Below are 18,246 nucleotides of genomic sequence, written 5' to 3'. Positions count from 1 at the left end.
GGCCTTCTGGTTTCTAGATGGGCTGCTGCCCAATTCATGAATAGCTTAAGAAAGCCAATCGGATCTTCACATTTAGTCAGTTTGAAATATAGACATTCTTAAACTTTATTTCCCTTGCTTCATCAGGAAACATCTGATCTCTCTCAAATCTAGATTAAAAAAAGACAGTAGGGGGGGAAAGTTATTTTAGAGTTCTTTTGCCATCTTGTGGTCTTTTATAGTATTGCTACTGAAACTTGAAATGCCCTCCGGCTTAAGCTCCAAAACAAAAATTCAATGTCAATCTTAGGGCTGATATTTTGCCTACTTTTAGTTTTAATCACTTTCAAGTTTATCTACATAGTTTCTTTAAAACGTGGTGACCAAAATGGGACACAATCCATTCTATACCTGAAGTACTAGACCAAGGCTGGTCACACCTTTCTGAGCAAAGCTGTTCCATCAAGCCCCGGCTCAGGGGAGGGCTGTGTGCCTTTTCACAGGTGGAACACTCTCAAGACAGTTCTTTATGCTGAATTCATTCTGAGTTTCCTTAGTCTAATCCAGTAACACAGCAGGTCTATGATTTGTAAATATCCCCCCCCCCCCCCAATTCTCCTGGTTGCCCTTTCACTGTGTTACTAATGTCTTCTGATGCACAAAAATTTTTAATCTTACATTAAGTCTAATTTGTCTTATTTTATTTATTTATTTTTTTTTTTACTTCTGCTTTTGGTATCATATCAAATAAATCACTGCCAAATCCAATGTTGTGCAGCTTTTGCTGTATGTTTTCTTCTAAAAGTATTATTGTTTTAGGTCTTTCAGTTAGGTCCTTGATACATTATGAGTTAAATGTTGTATATGGTGTGAGGTAGAAGTCCAATATCATTCTTTTGCATTGTGAATATCCAGTTTCTCCAGCACCACTTGTTGAAAAGACTGTCCTCCCCCCATTGAGTAATGTTGGCACTCTTGTAAGAAATCATTTGACCATAAATGCAAGTGTTCTATTCTATTCCATGGGTATACAGAATGTTTGTCTTTATGCCAACACCATACCGTGTTGTTGTTTTTATCACTATAGCTTTGTAGTAAATTTTAAAATCAGGAAGTATGAATCCTCAAGTTTTGTTTTTTATTTTCAAGATGATTTAGTAAGGATCCCTTGAGATTTCATGTGAGTTTTAGGATGCGTTTTTTTATTTCTGCAAAAAAAACATCATTGGCATTTTGAGACAGTGCATTGATTGTGTAGATCATTTGGGGCAGTATTGACATTTTAACAACATAAAGTCTTGCAATTCATTATTACATGATATAGCAATTCTACTTCTAGGTTTATACTCAAAAGAATTGAAAACAGGTACTTGAACAGATATTTGTATACCAATGTTTATAGTAACACTAGTGGCCCAGTGCATGAATTTGTGCACACTGAAAGGAAATTAATTAGAAGAAATATTTTAATATCAATATTCGCCCTTTCTCTATAATACAAGTGTCAACCAAATTCACAATCAACAATGATAGAAACACACGCATGTGATGGCACCAGTGAGAGCTTTATATGTATCATGCATACATGAGTGAACTTAGTCTTTTATAGACATGGAACAAATTTGCTTAATTAGACCTGCTTTCTGATTTAGCTAAACTTTTTCCAGCACAGTGAAGCACCCCAACTTCTCTTTCAGGTAATTGTCAGCAATATAGCAGTAAATATCAACATGAAGCAGATTATTATTGTAGATCACTCAGGGAGAACAAAGGGTAAAATATTTAACTTCAGCAGTATTTGACTATATTCTGCTCAGTGTGAAAACTTGAGTTCATTTTCAAGGTCCACCATTTCTTACTTCTTTTCAGTCAGGTCAATTTTCTAAACGTTCTAAATCTCCGTTTTCCAGCTAATGAAAAGAAAATAGAATTCCACCGAGTCTCCTATCTACCTACTCCAGGACTTCTGTGAGGATCAAATGAGATGAGGCATAGGAAAATGCTTCACAGATATTTGGTTAAAGTGTAAAATGTTTCCACCTGGCTATAATATAAAGAAAGCTGTGTTCCTGGACTGAAGAAACTGCAAGGAGGCTAGTTGCTAGGGATAAGAAGCCAGGCATTGCTACATGACACCATTACCTGGCACCCACAGCCACTGTTTCCAGGCCGGGCTGTGGGCCGCATTTTGCACCATGGAGTTTTGGGGTTTTTTGTGTGTTTTTTTTTTTTAAGATTATGTGTATTTATTTATTTATTTATTTATTTATTTAAATATATTTTATTGATTTTTCACAGAGAGGAAGGGAAAGAGATAGATAGCCAGAAACATCGATGAGAGAGAAACATTGATCAGCTGCCTCCTGCACACCTCCCACTGGTGATGTGCCCGCAACCAATGTATATGCCCTTGACCGGAATTGAACCTGGGACCTTTCAGTCCACAGACCGACGCTCTATCCACTGAGCCAAACCAATTTCGGCTGCACCATGGAGTTTTGACAACATCGGCTGCAATTTGGTGAGGTGCTAGGGCCTGTGTCCCACTTGTGGGAAGCCGAGTGTTACTTTGTGGGCGCCAAGTCTGCAGTGTATAATGTCTCTGTAAATGGCCTGCAAGTGCACATCATAGTAGTTCCTGTGTTGAGTGTCTGCCCTCTCAAGGTCAGTGCACGTCATAGTGACTGGTTGGATAGTTGGACACTTAGCATATGAGCCTTTTATATATATAGATTCTTCACAGAAGTCAAAAGGTGGCAACAATCTAAATGTTTACCCCCAAGTCAATGGATAAACAAAATGTGATATATGCACACAACTGAATTTTATTTAGTCTTTAAAAAGTATGAAATTCTAATATATGCTACAACATGTATGAATTCTAAAGATATTTGCAAAGGGAAAACCCAGACACAAAATAACAAGAATTGTATTATTCTACTTTTATGAGGAATCTAGAATAGTCAAATATATAGGGAAATAAAGTCAAAGAGTGGTCATCTGGGGCATAAGGAGAGAAAAATGGGTAGTTATTGCTTAACAGGTACTGAATTTCAGTTTGGGATAATGAAAAAGTTCTGGAAATGATATTGGTAGTGGTTGCTCAACGTGAATGTACTTAATGCCACTATACACTTAAAGATGGTTAAAATGGTACATTTCATGTTATGTATATTTTACCACAATAAAAGAAAATGAGCCCTAGCCATTTTGGCTCAGTGGATAGAGCATTGGCCTGCGAACTGAGAGGTCCCAGGTTCAATTCCCGTCAAGGGCACATGCCCAGGTTGTGTGCTTGATTTCCAGTGGTGGACTTGCAGGAGGCAGCCAATCCATAATTCTCTCTCATCGTGGATGTTTCTATCTATCTCTCTCCCTCTTCCTTCCTCTTCGAAATCAATAAAAATATATTTTTAAAAAGAAAATGAACATTCAATTTCACATACAAAGTCATATACTCGGACTTTTTTTTTTTTTTTTTCTCCAGTAGATACTTACATTAAGTAACCAAGATGAGAATAACTGTTCTTGGCCAATCTCAAAATCAGGTTTCTCCCTGATCAATGGTTCCTGGGATGCCAGATCTAACTGACTTCTCCAGGAAGTGTCCAAAGCATCCCTCTCTCACCTGTTACCTCAACAATCAGTAGTTGTCACTCAAGGCATTAACTGACTGTAGCTACCACAAAGTCCCAACCAGCTGGGATAAAGATCCCTGCTCACCACAATATATATTCTAGCCCAGACTCCCAAAGTAATGATAGGCAAGCAGGATACACTAAAGGAGTTTGAAAACTTTTATAGGTTTCCATGTACAAATCTAACATAGATACAACTGAAGTTATATAACACACTTTACATACATCAGAATCACCTGAAGTTTTGTTAAAACACAGGTTGCTGCCCAATCTTACTTCCCAAGAATTTCTCATTCTGTAGGTCTGGGATGGAGCCCCAGATTCTGCATTTTCAACAAGTTCCCAGGCAAAGCGAGGACTGTTGACACAGGGACCATATTTGAGAACCACTGAAAAGCGTATTAGAAATATAACTCCCCAAAGAAGGATCAAAAAGGAGCAAGGGAAAGTGGAGGGCTGCCATTTTACTCCTTGACATCATAATTTCTTTAAATAAATATATTTTTTCTAAGCATTCACAATATGACAATTTTTAAAAAAAATATATTTTATTGATTTTATACAGAGAGGAAGGGAGAGAGATAGAGAGTTAGAAACATCGATGAGAGAGTGTCATCGATCAGCTGCCTCTTGCACACCCCCCACTGGGGATATACCCGCAACCAAGGTACATGCCCTTGACCGGAATCAAACCCGGGACTCTTCAGTCCCCAAGCCGACGCTCTATCCATTGAGCCAAACCAGTCCCAGCCACAATATGACAATTTAAACACCCATATAGACACTGAACTTTAGAGAGGAAAAAGAGTTATATTAACAGTGACAATTCAGTACCTACAAATTATTTAAGATTTACAGAAACATTCTTTCAGAAAATGTGTTTCACTGTCCACTTTTTCTGTTTTCCTTGGACTAATTTGGGAACTTTAAAAATAATTTTTTTTCTGTCATCTAAGAAGCTTTACTGGAGAGTCTTTACGGCCTATAATTCTATGAAAATGCAACACACAGCAAGCGATTGAGAAGGCAGAGCCATGGCTGCATCCAAGCCAGGGTGAGGATAGCACCGCCAGGGAGAGAGGAGCGCCGGGCGGCTTCTCACAGCGGCACACAGCTTTCCCGAACCAAAGAATTTCAATGAGGCCACAACAGAAACTCAGGCGTTACTGCCAAACACAGCATAGCCACTGATTCCCCATCCAAACAGAATTACATTCTTTAAAAAAAATAATTAAAAAAAATATATATATATTATTGATTTTTTACATAGAGGAAGGGAGAGAGATAGAGAGCTAGAAACGTTGATGAGAGAGAAACACCAACCAGCTGCCTCCTGCACAGCCCCTACCGGTGATGTGCCCTCAACCAATGTACATGCCCCTGACCGGGACCCTGACCGGAATTGAACCTGGGACCTTTCAGTCTGCAGACCAACGCTCTACCACTGAGCCAAACCGGCCAGAATTACATTCTAAATAACTGGGTGGACCCTCTGATGCTATCAGATATAATAGCTACGATTTTTAATGGTTTGCCCTGAAGCTTTCACGGGGAATTCTCATTGAAGATTCTACAGAAGGTGAGAGAGGATCAAGGGAAAAATCTCATTTCACATGGGACTGTCTAACATGTACTTACAATGTTGAAATAAATAAGCAGGAATTTTCAATTTTCATTTCCTAAAACTGCCACCATGAAACCAGCCAACATGAAAATACATTTACTGCCCAAGTTAATGAAAAGTGGTAAATGAAAAGTATAAAATTAATTAGGAAGTTGTGACCACTGTATTTTCATAAGCATGTTCTCTAAGGATATAGCTAAGATTTTACCTTTCACCTATGACAAGAGCCACAAACCCAAATGCCTAGAGAGGAACAAGCTGGTAACATAAACAACTGAAGTGATCAAGATAAAAGAAAGTTTGAAAGCAAGAAATAAAATGTAACATAATACAAGCACTCATGATATTAGAGATTATAAAATTGAAAATGGAAAAAAATAAAATATAGGAATACTTAACTATTAAATATTTCTTGTAGCTCATAACACCTTTGATCTAAAGCAAAAACTTGACATTTTGCCAGTAGCAAGATGTCAATATAGTTCCATGAAATGTGTAATATAAAGTTCAGACCTGAATCCTTGAACTAAGAGCAGTAATTTTTAAAACTGAGATTCAAAAGCAAAAACAGCCCCTCTTAAACATAGCCACTTTCAAACCAAGATGAAATTTTTGCATAGTAAGTTTAAAGTTAGGGTAATTCAAAGGTATTTGCAAAATTCTAGTGTTCCAATGTTATATTTAGTTTTTATACTTTCACTTGTAGCTATTCATTTCACATTATTGCTATTAATGGAGAAATGTTAGTCCATTTTCATAAAGTATAAGATCAAAGAGCCTGCCTTGGAATTCAGTCTTACATTCTATAATTTAGAAAATGAAATTAAGGTCATAATTCTCATTTCTAGAAACTAACTTTAGCACATGCAAGCAATCCAGATTATTTCTTACCCAAAAATAAATATTTATAAAATGAACATATATTTACTACAAATGAGAGAACTGAATCATATACATGTGACACTTCTTGTGAATATCTCTATGAAGCAGAGGTCGTTTAAAGTCCTAGAAATCAAAATCATTTGGTCTGGCCCTGCCAAGGTATTAGGGGTGAGTTAATTAAATGTTTGACCAAATATAGCAGGTAAATTTCTTTTAGTTTTTTGTGGGGATTTTTTTGCAAGCTACGTTTTAAGTTGATTAATTTTGTATGGCCCTCGAATGATGTTATAAATATGCAAATAGCCTTTGGCAGAAAAAAGTTCCCCACCCCTGCTGTAAAGGAACATTTGCAGTACTTAGATGAGTTGTAATGTCAACCAAAAGAGCTAAATCTGTGACATTCTTAATTGGTAAACTGAGACAAAGATTTTCCCTTGAGTGCTAAGAACAGACTGATTTCTTTTAACAGTTAAAAAAGCATTACAACCTCAACTACATGTAGAAGAGTAGAGTTGTGCATACCATGAACCTTGCAAAACCTGAAGTTCAAGAATCAACATCCAGTTTATGGTGATAATCATGTCATTGATTGCATTTTTTAAGCTTTCAGCCTAAAATTATTTCTAGTAAAATCTCCAATAAACAAATTATAAAGCAAGCTTTATATGTCTTATCCTTACAACATGTCATCAAAATCCAATGCTAGCCTCAACTTTTCATTATTTCAGGAGCACTATCTACTAGTATAATCAATTGGATTATACAAAAGGATAGATTTTTATCCTTTTCATTAAGTTTTGACAGACTTTTCTAATACTCATAAATCAGTCATCTGATACTGGCCCTTTCATGGGCAATAAATCCAAAAGTTTTTCAACTCATTACAATTTTAGGGTAGCATAAATATTGCTGACTGATTTATATTCTATATATGTGTTTTCATGAGCTAAAGTTTAAAAATGCCATAAATAGTCCAAGTTTGTAATGTAACCTGCCTCTTAAGTTCTTAGTCATATCTTCAACATGCTAGTGATGTCCAATTAAATGTACATTCACTTACTTTTTTTATGTTTGAGGTATATAATTTCTGCTCTATCCAAAAGGAATTGCTTAGTAACTTACCCTACCATCTATAAAAGATATTGATTCTCAGAATCTTTATGTTTTTATTTTTGCCAAGTAAATAACTCCATACCATAGAGGCAGCTCTTATTTACCAGTAATTCCCATTCCAAAACAAACCTTATCATATCTTTTCTGTAAACTAGTATGGTGCTTACTATGTATGGGTTGGTTTTAAGATGGCATCTTAATTTGAGTTCTTTCAACACAGATATACTTTGTTTGCATATTGAAGCATAAGAATATTTATTTACTTCCACACATACACAAAATATTTCTAAACACAATATCTCTTTTCGCCCTGGCTGGTGTGGGTCAGTGGACAGAGCATTGGCCCGTGCACCAAAGGGTGGTGGATTCAATTCTTGGTCAAGGGCACATACCTGGGTTGCAGGTGCGATTCCTGGCCAGGTCAGGGCACGTGCAAGAGGAAACCAATCATTGTCTCTCGCACATCAATGTTTCGATGTTTCTCCCCCTCCCTTCCTCCTTCCTTCCCTTTCACTCTCTCCAAAAGTCAATGAAAAAAAATATTCTTGGATGAGGATAACAAAAAATTTTATTTTCTTTTAAAAAAGGAAAAGAAAAAGCCTTTTTCATTCCCCACTTTTAAAGAAAAGTGGACCCAGAATAATCTGCCCTTCTTTCTTGAAAATTACTGTGGAAAAACAGCAGCACAAATGCAAAGTATAAATGACTATTGACACTTAGCCTAGATATTGGGGGCTACAGGGAATGGTGGGGACCATAGAAGAGTACCTACTTCTCTAAAAGAGACTGGCGATCCCAGCCTATTCAGCCATGTGCTAATGTAACCTCAGAGCTTCCACATCTTTAAACACTGGAAATGCAGAGTGTGTGTGTGTGTGTAAGTAAGTGAATGGCTGCTTTATTTTAAAGTGTTGCCAACTAATTAAAAAAATGTATAAAGCACTATGAGGACCCAATGAGAGTGGTCCACAGCCCATCAATTTGGCATACCTTCCCCTTCATCCTCTCCACCATGCCACCATGAGATTATGTCCTACAAATATCAATCTATATTCTTAGTAAAACTAGCAAAGCAAACAGTATTTCATAGAAAAAGGCCACTCCTCTTTGGCGGAGCTTAACAGTCTTCTACTAAACCTTGGTTAACTGCCCAGAATGCCCAAAGCATCTAAAAAGCCTGTTTGATTTTTTTTTTTTTTTTTTACTTTTTTAATGGCCTCACCTCCAACATTTTGACACCCAAACTGCCTGTGTTTCAAGAAAACAGCTCAAAATGAACCTGTTTAGCTCTTCTCCTAAACTAAGCCTTGTAGAGAAAAGCAAACAAAACTCCTGGGATGAGAAAAGGAAATTGTTCTATTTCTGAAGCCAGATTGGGTCAAAACTCGTAAATACATAGTACACATTCCGTCTGAGAAGCAATTGGAATTGGAATTTCACAATTCCAATCTTCTCTATGAAAAGTGAAAAAAGCCAACAGAAAAGTGCTCAACTATGTCATTTAAAGTAAACAATGGGTGAAAAAAATTAAAGTAGAGCTTTTACATGTCATGTTCTCTAATCATTCAATAAAATTCCAAATAATAAAAAGATTTTTTAAAAATCACAAATAGTTGGAAATTAACAAACATCCAACTAGATAATCTTTGGATCAAAGAATCAGAACTAAAATTACAAACCAATTAAAGGCGATGAAAAGGAGAAAAATTTAGACCAGTGAGATAGCACCCTAGTAGCTAAAACAGTCCTCAAAGGGAATTTTAGAGCTTTATATGCCTTCAGCATTAAGCAGGGGTTTTAAAAATTATTATTCAAAGTAAGAAGAAAGGATAAAAAGCAATAGACAATAGGAAGCAGGAATGAAAAAGAGTACATTTTTGAAATAAAAGCGAAGATATATAAATCCAAAAACTTGTGCTTTGAAAGAACAACAAAACTAAACCTTGATTTTGGCAGAGTGGAGACGAAGAGAGAGGGTTGAACAAAAATGAATAGGATCAGAGGTAAGAAGACATCAAAAAGCTTAAATAAAGTACAAGAATATATCACATGTATCTCCACAGGAAAAAATTTAAAAGCCAAAAGAAAATTACTTTTTAGTAAAATAGAAATTATGAAAGTTGACTCAAGAAGTAATAAAAATTTTTGTTAGATGAATTACTATAAAAGGAAAAATAAACCTCATGTGTATTATATCTATATGTTTTATTTATATATATATATGACTATGAAGAAAACACACACACATATATATATCCACATTGCTAAGGTGTATATATTACATTGTTAAATAAGATATGGAATATAAGGGAAAGATTAACCAAAAAGTGACTAAAAGTGCCAAAATGATCTCATTTATGTAAAATTAAACATATGCATAGCTAGACACATAAGGATATGCATAAAAGAATAATAACCAGAATATTACCCCAAGATGAAGGGACACCCCTGCTTCCAGACTCATATCTCATTCCTACCTTCCTTATCACGTGGTGTCAGCAAATACTGAGCATGGAGGGTAATGGGAGGACAGTAATGGTGAACTGGCTTACTTTTCAAGGGAACCTCCATTCTTTTAAGAAAGTGTTGCCCAAACTTGAACACACATCAGAATCACCGGGAGGGCTTACTAAAACAGAGTGCAGGCCTCTCCATTAAGATTTCTGAGTTAGTGGGTCTGAGGTGAGGGCCCAAGAATTTGCATTTCCAACTAAGTTCCTGGATGCTGTTGCTGTAGGGACCTTACTTTGGGAATCAATGTCCTAAGAAAGCTTTCAATATTCTAGTTAGCTGAAACCAATTCAATTCTTTTTTATCGTTTGTATTTCTTTGCATTGTAATTTTATTGAAATTTTGAACTTTATTTTTAAATATTTTATTTTCAAGTTTCTGAAATGTACCTTAAATTGTTCACTGTAATAACAGTAATTTCCATTTATTGACACTTAGTACGTAATATTCTCAATCATTTACTGGCATTCATTTAACCCTCAGAGGTAGGTACTATGATTAGACCAATTTTACAGATGAGGGAACTAATTTAAAGAAGATCCTGCCTATTCTTATAGTACACTTTACTGCTTCAAGTCTAATAGTTAAAAACAAAATAAAACTATAGCAAACTACCAATATATGCAGTGAGATAAAGCCTGGTAGCACATTAGTTCAATGATTATGAGATATTAATTAGAAGTGACTATGCCCTAACCGGTTTGGCTCAGTGGATAGAGCGTCAGCCTGTGGACTCAAGGGTCCCAGGTTCGATTCTGGTAAAAAGCATTTACCTTGGTTGCGGGCACATCCCCAATAGGGGGTGTGGAGGAGGCAGCTGATTGATGTTTCTCTCTCATCGATGTTTCTAATTCTCTCCCTCTCCCTTCCAGTCTGTAAAAAAAAAAAAAAAAATCAATAAAATCTATTAAAAAAAAAAGAAGTGACCAAATTTTGAATCAAATAATGTTAATATTTATACAAGTCACAGTACTGATAATCACAATGTATTTGAAGATGGCAGAAGGGTAAAAGTCCATTTTTATTCTCATGGGTTAACAGACCAAGCTGATGTGGAACTAATGGAACAGAAAATTTTTTAAATTTCTAATCAGTTTTGAAGAAATGGGATGCATTTTTGTTAGAATACAAGTTAAGCTTCTGCAACGAAGGCCCCAAAATAAGATAGCTTAAATAAGATCAAAATATGTTCCTTTCTCGGTCAACTGTTTAAGCATAGGCCAAAGGAAACTTAGGCCTGCTTTCACCCACAACTACATACCCAGGTTCCAAATCTGGAATGACATTAGGCTAGTAGCTTTGTTCAGTGGTGCTAAGCCACCAGCTTCCTTCTATCTTGTTGCTTGCATTCTTTTTTAGTTTGCCTAGTTGAAATTAGCTCCCCACACAGTTCTCCCTTCCAGCCCACATGAAGGAAGAAAGAGAAGGAAGAGAGAGCAAACCCGGTCCCTTTTTAAAAGCATGCTTTCTCTCGTCTGGCTGACTTGGCTCAGTGGTTGAGAGTTGACCTATGAACTATCAGATCACGGTGAGAGCACATGCCGTGGCTAGATCCCCAGAGTGGGATGTGTAGCAGGCAGCCAATCAATGGCTCTCTCATCATTGTTGTTTCTATCTCTCTTCCTCTCTAAAGTCAATAAAAATATGTTTAAAAGCCATAGTACTTAATATTAGCAGTTATAATAGTAAAAATTATTAAAGTGTTGTATCATCACTTCCCTTTCTTGGAGGAAAAATGCCATAACAGTCTCTGCTGGTGCTGACATTTCAATAAAGGAAAGTAAAAATTTTAATACAACTTATAAGCTCCCATTCCCAGAAATTGTACATTCAATACTATTAATGTCATTCCAAATTTGGAACCTGGGTACGTAGTGGTGGGTGAAAACAGTCCTAAGTATATTGGAAAAAAAAACAATCTTTCAAACAACATACTTTTTTCCTCTGCATTTTTCAAATTTTCTTTAATGAAAGAAAATTATTACCACAAAATAAGAAAGCTCAAAACTTATTATTTAAGAAATATAAAGTGTCGTTATTGCATTCAAATTATTACCCTTGTGGATGAAAGGGGCCACATGCTAACCTGACAAGCTCAGGGAAGGCCTGCATGGCGGTCTTGCAAACTCAGAGACCCAAAGTAACCACAAAGGGTGGTCTAAAATTAAACTTTAACTAAAAGCAGTTATGGTGAGTAGTTACATCCTAGGCCGGTATCTTCATTGACAAGGTCAACCTTTACCTTAATTGAGCCTACCTGTCTTTTTGCATCTGTGATAACATACAGAAACCACAAATTCCTTCATTATCATGTTAATTGTTCCCGCACCCACCTAAGTATGTGTCTATTATTTTACTTTTTATCCAATCCCAGAGGTTTCCCTGCTTTGCTTTCTCTGGCCTCTCTAGTCTGTCACCAATGGATTTTATGTAACCCCTTTCCTTTAATTACAATGTATAAATGCAGATGTAACCCGCCAATCTCCAGAGCATTATCTCAATTCGTTGAGGTTCTGCTTCCTGGCATATGTTGACAGTTTGGCTCAAATAACTAACAAAAATTCTTTACAGGTTTCAATGGTTTGTTTACATTAACACCCTAACATCAAAAACTACCTTTGGCCCTGACAAGTGTGGCTCCATTGGTTGGAGCAACAGCTGGTGCACAGAAGGGCCTAGGGATTGATTCCTGATCAGGGCACAAATCCAGGTTTCTAGCTGGTTCCCCAGTTGTGGGGGCCAGAACGGGAGACAATCAACTGATGTTTCTCTCTCTCTCTCTCTCTCTCTCTCTCTCTCTCTCTCTGTCACTCTCTGTCTAAAAATCAATAAACATATCCTCTGGCGAGGATCTTTTTTTTTAAAAAAAACAACTATTTTTAAAACAAATACAGCATACTATACAATTCTAGAAATCATAATGAATACAATGTAACTTTAAAAAAAAGCAATCCCAATAAATTCTTTAATTTAAATTATCCTATTTTCATATATCAATACTAAATAAGTTTTTTGGCCACCACAAAACATCCCAGAGACAAAAGGAGAATTACTACATTTTATAGCTTGTTCTCCACTCCCCTCCCTAAAATACCCTTAAAGTTCAAATAAGAAGTCACTAAGAATTCTGACAACTAGGGTACCAAGTCATGTAAATATACGCAAAAATAGTCATAAAAGAGATCAATTAAAGGTGCTTTTGACTGTAAAAGAGAATTCATAGTAACATTTGGAATTTTAAAGAATGCATTTCCTAATTACTGAACTAAAGAGTGGCATTTCCATTTTCCAATCCCCTAATAAGACTAATAATTACAATATTCTAGTCTCCAACATGCCCCCATTCTTTAAAAAAAAACAAAAACCCATAATCTTCTGATCCTCGGAAGGCGACACACTAAATTCCTTACACCTTTTTCTGAAGACAGCAATCACTTTTCTTAATCCTTAGGGCAGCAGTCAGCAAACTGCGGCTCTGGAGCCACAAGCGGCTCTTTGGCCCCTTGAGTTTTTAGCAAAAGCCAGCTTAGGAGTACCCTAATTGTGTCAATAACACTGTACCTACCTATATAGTTTAAGTTTAAAAAATTTGACTCTCCAAAGAAATTTCAATCGTTGTACTGTTGATATTTGGCTCTGTTGACTAATGAGTTTGTAGACCACTGCCTTAGGGGGTAAGAAATAGGCACTCCTTTTTGACGCAAACTAACCCACGGAGACTTGTAAAGGGCAAAGCTGGCTGAATCAACATCACCGGAACTTAGAAACCAGCGCCAAGAAGCATGGCATAACTTTAGAGAGGTCCGTTCTGCAAAATGTCTACCATTCTCTCCATTCCCGGCTCCCACCAACTCGCATAAAAGGCCACAAAACACTGGGAGAGGGCGGCACAGTACTGGTATCGCGTTGTCAGAGCAATCTGCTCAGCCTGCTGCAGGCTGAACGGACTCGGGCCACCAGGATGAAAAGAAAGAGCTGTTGCTACTACGAAGGGTCCCCAGGCTGAAACGTGAGTAGAATCTCAACAAGCATGCAGCTAGGCTGCCTGGGGCTCTTGTGACACGCAAATCACAGCAATGAACCCCAGACAGCCCCGGGTCTACAGGCCTGGCGAGGGTCCGGGGCGTGGCCGGCGTTCCCTGGGCGGCCCGGCCGCACGGGGGTGGAGGCCCACGCGCTGCTGACACCATCCCAAAATCTGGAGCCTGGGCGTGCAGTTGTGACAGCGAGCCTAAGCCAATGGGGGCGGGAATCCCTCGAAACTTGATGATGACTCAAGACACTATGCATGGCTTCTTTCCTTTATATTTCTGTACTTTGAGAAATTCCTTTTAATGAAAGAAATCTTAAAATAAGACAGCTCAAAAACTTGTTTAGGAAACAAACAAAAAAAAATGCCAACGTTGCATTTGAATGATTACGCAGCCACCAAAAACTATTTTTGGATGACATACAGAATATTATGCAATTATACGATGTCATTAAAAAAAAAAGAGCAATCTTTTGAGAGAGAGATTTAAAAAGAGCAATCTTTTAAAAGAGCTCCTGTTGCTCGGAGCTCTTATCCCTGAGTTAGAAGCGATCAGGAGACCCTTTGACGTAGTCTCATCACCCCCCCCCCCGCCCCCACCGCCAAGCCCCAATACCCCTGCAGAATAAATATGATCGTTTACTAAATCTTGGGCTCCCAAGATCCAGCCGCCCTGCGCCGCGGCCCCCGAGCCCGTCCCGGTCCGGAGAAGAGTTGCCAGGGCCGCGAAGCCCGGCAACAAGTGCCCGGCGGCGACCCACGGCGGCCTGACCCGCGAGCGCCTCCGCGCACACAGTTTGGTGAGCGCCGAAGCCCGGGGAGTGACAGTCACCGGGGAAGGGGGGCGGGGCGGAGGGATCAGGCCCTGCTGCACCCCGATGAGCGGGGATGTCGGGCGCAGACCCGCCCGCCGCCCCGTGGCCAGCGGTCCCTGCGCCCCGGCGAGCGCGCAAGCCCGGGCGGCGCTCACCTTTTCAGCGGGTCCGGAGCCTGCGCCGCCGCGGCCGTCCCGGAGCCGGAGCTGGGCGCCGGGGCCCCGGCGGCCGCCCGGGTGGCAGCCCCGGCAGGAGCGCGGTCCCCGGACATCGCCGGCGGCGCGCACTCAGCACCCGCGTCCGGCGCGCCGCCCTGGGCCCCGGGGCGCGAGGCTCCGCCCGGCGGGCGCGGCCACCCCCGCGGCGGTCAATGGGCGCGGAGCGCGGGAACCGGGGCGGGGCGGGCGGCCCAGCGCGGACACTGGCTCCGCGGTCCTCGCCCGCCCGGGAGAGAGGGCTGTCACCCGGCTTGGAAACGTGTCTCAGGTGGGCGAGGAGGGGAACAGGAAAAGATAATGTTGCAAACATAAGATGTGGTGGTGTCTAAGACGTTTGGGACCGTTCTGATTTTTTTCGGGACTTCTCTCTTTTTTTCTTTTTAAGACGAATATTCCTCCGTAGTTTCTAGGACACCTACGGAGGGCCAGCCACAGTGCTGGGGACACACGGGAGTGAGAAGCATCCCCTGCTTCTGAGGATTTCCCAGTCAGTCGGGGAGAAGGAGCAGATAAGAAAGCAGGTGAGTAGGGGCGCCCACAATAACGCACATTCCGATATCAAAAGCCCTATATTTTGCAGCGCGAGGAGGGGGCGAGCTTTTCAGCCAGAGGAGAACTAAAAGGCTTGTTACCCTGACATGCTGGTGGCCATGATTCACAGTACAGAGCAGTACACATTCTCTCTCTCTCTCTCTCTCTCTCTCTCTCTCTCTCTCTCTCTCTTTGCTTAAAGACTAATTAATATGTATGACAGTTAAAATTACCAGTAGCGTCAAAAATACATGCTATGCAATGAAAATAAAGTCTCCATTATCCTCTGTCCTCATTTTCTTTTAGGCTATTTCTGTTAACTGATTTCTTGCATATCCTTTCAGAGACTATATATATATTCCACTGTAAATAAATTAGTTATCTTTTACCCACACTGTCTTTTGTCTTTGTTTATTGTATTTTTACAATGAATCGTGTTTTATTTTCATATATTCGCATTAATTGCTTTTTATTTGTTTCTAGATTTCTTTTTTTATCTTAGAAAAGTTGTCACTATCCCCAACTTTTTCCCATGTTTGCTGCTAGTATGTTTGATACCTATCTACATGATTAATCCACATTCAGATAATCTATAATAAAAGTAATATATGGGAGGGTTGGAGTGGGCTGGAAGAGGTTAATGGGGGGAAAAGGAGGACCTATGTAATACTTTCAACAATAAAGATTAAAAGAAAAAAGAAAAAAGGTAATATCTCTCTATATAAAAGCCTAAGTGACCATTATGATCAGATCACAAGCCAGTAGCTATGACACACACTGACCACCAGGGGGAAGATGCTTAATGCAGGAGCTGCCCCCTGGTGGTCAGTGCTCCCACAGCCAACCTCCCTTGGTTGCTCCTCCTGGCTGGTGGGCCCTGATTGGGACTGGGCAAGAGGGCCTGACTGCCGGCCAGGCTGAGGGACTCCACCTGTGCATGAATTTGTGCATCAGGGCTCTAGTGTTATAATAAAGAAATAAAGTAAGGCAAAGGATATGCAAAGACAGGTCTCCAAAGAAGATGTGCAAGTGATCAATAAGCATGATCTAAAATGACCAATGAATGCCGAAACCGGTTTGGCTCAGTGGATAGAGTGTCAGCCTGCGGACTGAAGGGTTCTGGGTTCTATTTCAGTCAAGGGCATGTACCTTGGTTGCAGGCACATCCCTGGGGCGGGGGGGGGGGGGGGGGGGGTGCAGGAGGCGGCTGGTCGATGTTTCTCTCTCATCGATGTTTCTGACTCTCTATCCCTCTCCCTTCCTCTCTGTGGAAAATCAATAAAATATATTTAAAAATAAAAAATAAATTAAATAACCAATGAAAAGATGTTCAATGTCAGTTGTTATTAAGAAAATGAAAATCAAGACCATAATTAGATACTGTGTTATACCCACTAGAATGGCTATAATAAAAATTGACAGATAATGATAAGCATTGGAGTCTTAATCCCTTCAAGTTGCTATAAAAAAAATACCATTGTCTGGGCGGCTTAAACAATAAACATTTATTTCTCACAGTTCTGGAGGCTGGGAAGTCCAAGATCAAGGTGCTAGGCAGATTCAGTGTCTGAGGACTTTCTTCCTGGTTCACAAACAGCTGTCTTCTCCCCACATGGCAGAAGGGGTGAGAGAGTTCTTTGGGATCTTTTTATTGTTTTGTGTTTGTTGTTGCTGCTATTGTTGTGATTAATCCTCACCTGAAGATCTTTTTTCATTGATTTTTAGGGAGAGTAGAAGAGAGAGGGAAAGACAGAGAGAAACATCAATGAGAGAAAAAGAAATCATTTGGTTGCCTTCCTCATGAGGTTGCTTCCCAGGGCCAGGGCTGGGGAGGAGCTTGCAACCAAGGTACTTGCCCTTGACTGGAATCGAACCTGGAACCCTTTAGTCCCCAGGCCTATGCTCTATCCACTGAGCCAAACCGGCTAGGGATAGGATCTCTTTTAAAGGGCATCAAGTCCATCCATAAGGTCTCTGCCTTTATGACCTAACCACCTGCAAATATTACCACATGATGGGTTACGTGTCAGCGTATGAATTTTAATCTGTAGCAGTTGGCAAGTGTTATGAACTGAATTGTGTTTCCTCAAATTTATGTATTGAGACCCTATCCCCAATGTGACTGTATCTGGAGATAGGGCCGTGAGAGAGGTAATGAAGGGTGACAGCCTAATCTAGTATGACGGATGTCCTTGTAAAAAGAGAAAGAGACGGCAGGGCTATGCGCACACAGAAAAGGCTATGTGAGGACACAGCAAGGATGTGATCATCTGGAAGCCAAGGAGAGAAACCCCAGGAGAAACCAAGCCTGCTGACATCTTGAGCTGGGACTTCCTACTTCAGAACTGTGAGAAAATACGTTTCTGTGGTTTAAAGCACTTGGTCTGTCTGGGCAGTCCTAGCAAACCCATGCAGCAAGAATGCGGAGAAAACGGGACCCTCAGACCCTGCCGGTGGGAATGTAAAACGGTGCAGCCACATTGGGGAACAGTCTGGTAGCTCCTTAGACAGTGAAACATGGAGTTACCCTGTGACTCCAGCAATATACCCTGAAGCACATGTCCACATAAAACTCGTACATGCATGCTTGTAGTAACATTATTCATGGTAGACAAAAAGTGGAAACAGCTCTTGCCATCAACCAATGAGTGGATAATGAAATGTGATATATCCATTTAATGGAAGAATATTCAGAAATAAAAAGGAATGAAGGACTGACACATGCTGTAACAAATGAAACATTGACAACATTATGCTAAGAGGAAAAAAGCCAGTCACTAAGGACCACATTGCACTATTCTATTTATATGAAATGTCCAAAATTGACAAATGTATAGAAACCATAAAAGATTAGTGGTTGCCGAAACCGGTTTGGATCAGTGGATAGAGCATCGGTCTGCGGACT

The 18,246-nt window shown here is 39.6% G+C and overlaps 1 protein-coding gene across 4 annotated transcripts in view; it reads right to left on the bottom strand.

The window, feature by feature from the left end:
• The window catches only part of LOC311631257 (zinc finger protein 638-like), a 91,615-nt gene extending 76,726 nt beyond the window's left edge, over positions 1-14,889 (bottom strand). For 3 of the 4 annotated variants that reach the window (XM_084901166.1, XM_084901167.1, XM_084901168.1), the window contains exon 1: positions 14,748-14,889. In XM_084901166.1, the coding sequence (XP_084757292.1) occupies positions 14,748-14,863 (116 nt within the window). In that variant the 5' untranslated portion in view covers positions 14,864-14,889. The remainder of the gene's footprint in view (positions 1-14,747) is intronic. The other variant, XM_084901174.1, reaches the window with a different exon arrangement.
• Positions 14,890-18,246: the final 3,357 nt, after the last annotated feature.

This window comes from Pipistrellus hanaki, assembly GCF_964339955.1.
Source record: "Pipistrellus hanaki genome assembly, chromosome: 12".
NCBI classification, from domain to species: domain Eukaryota; kingdom Metazoa; phylum Chordata; class Mammalia; order Chiroptera; family Vespertilionidae; genus Pipistrellus; species Pipistrellus hanaki.
This window is presented reverse-complemented; position numbering and strand designations above follow the sequence as displayed.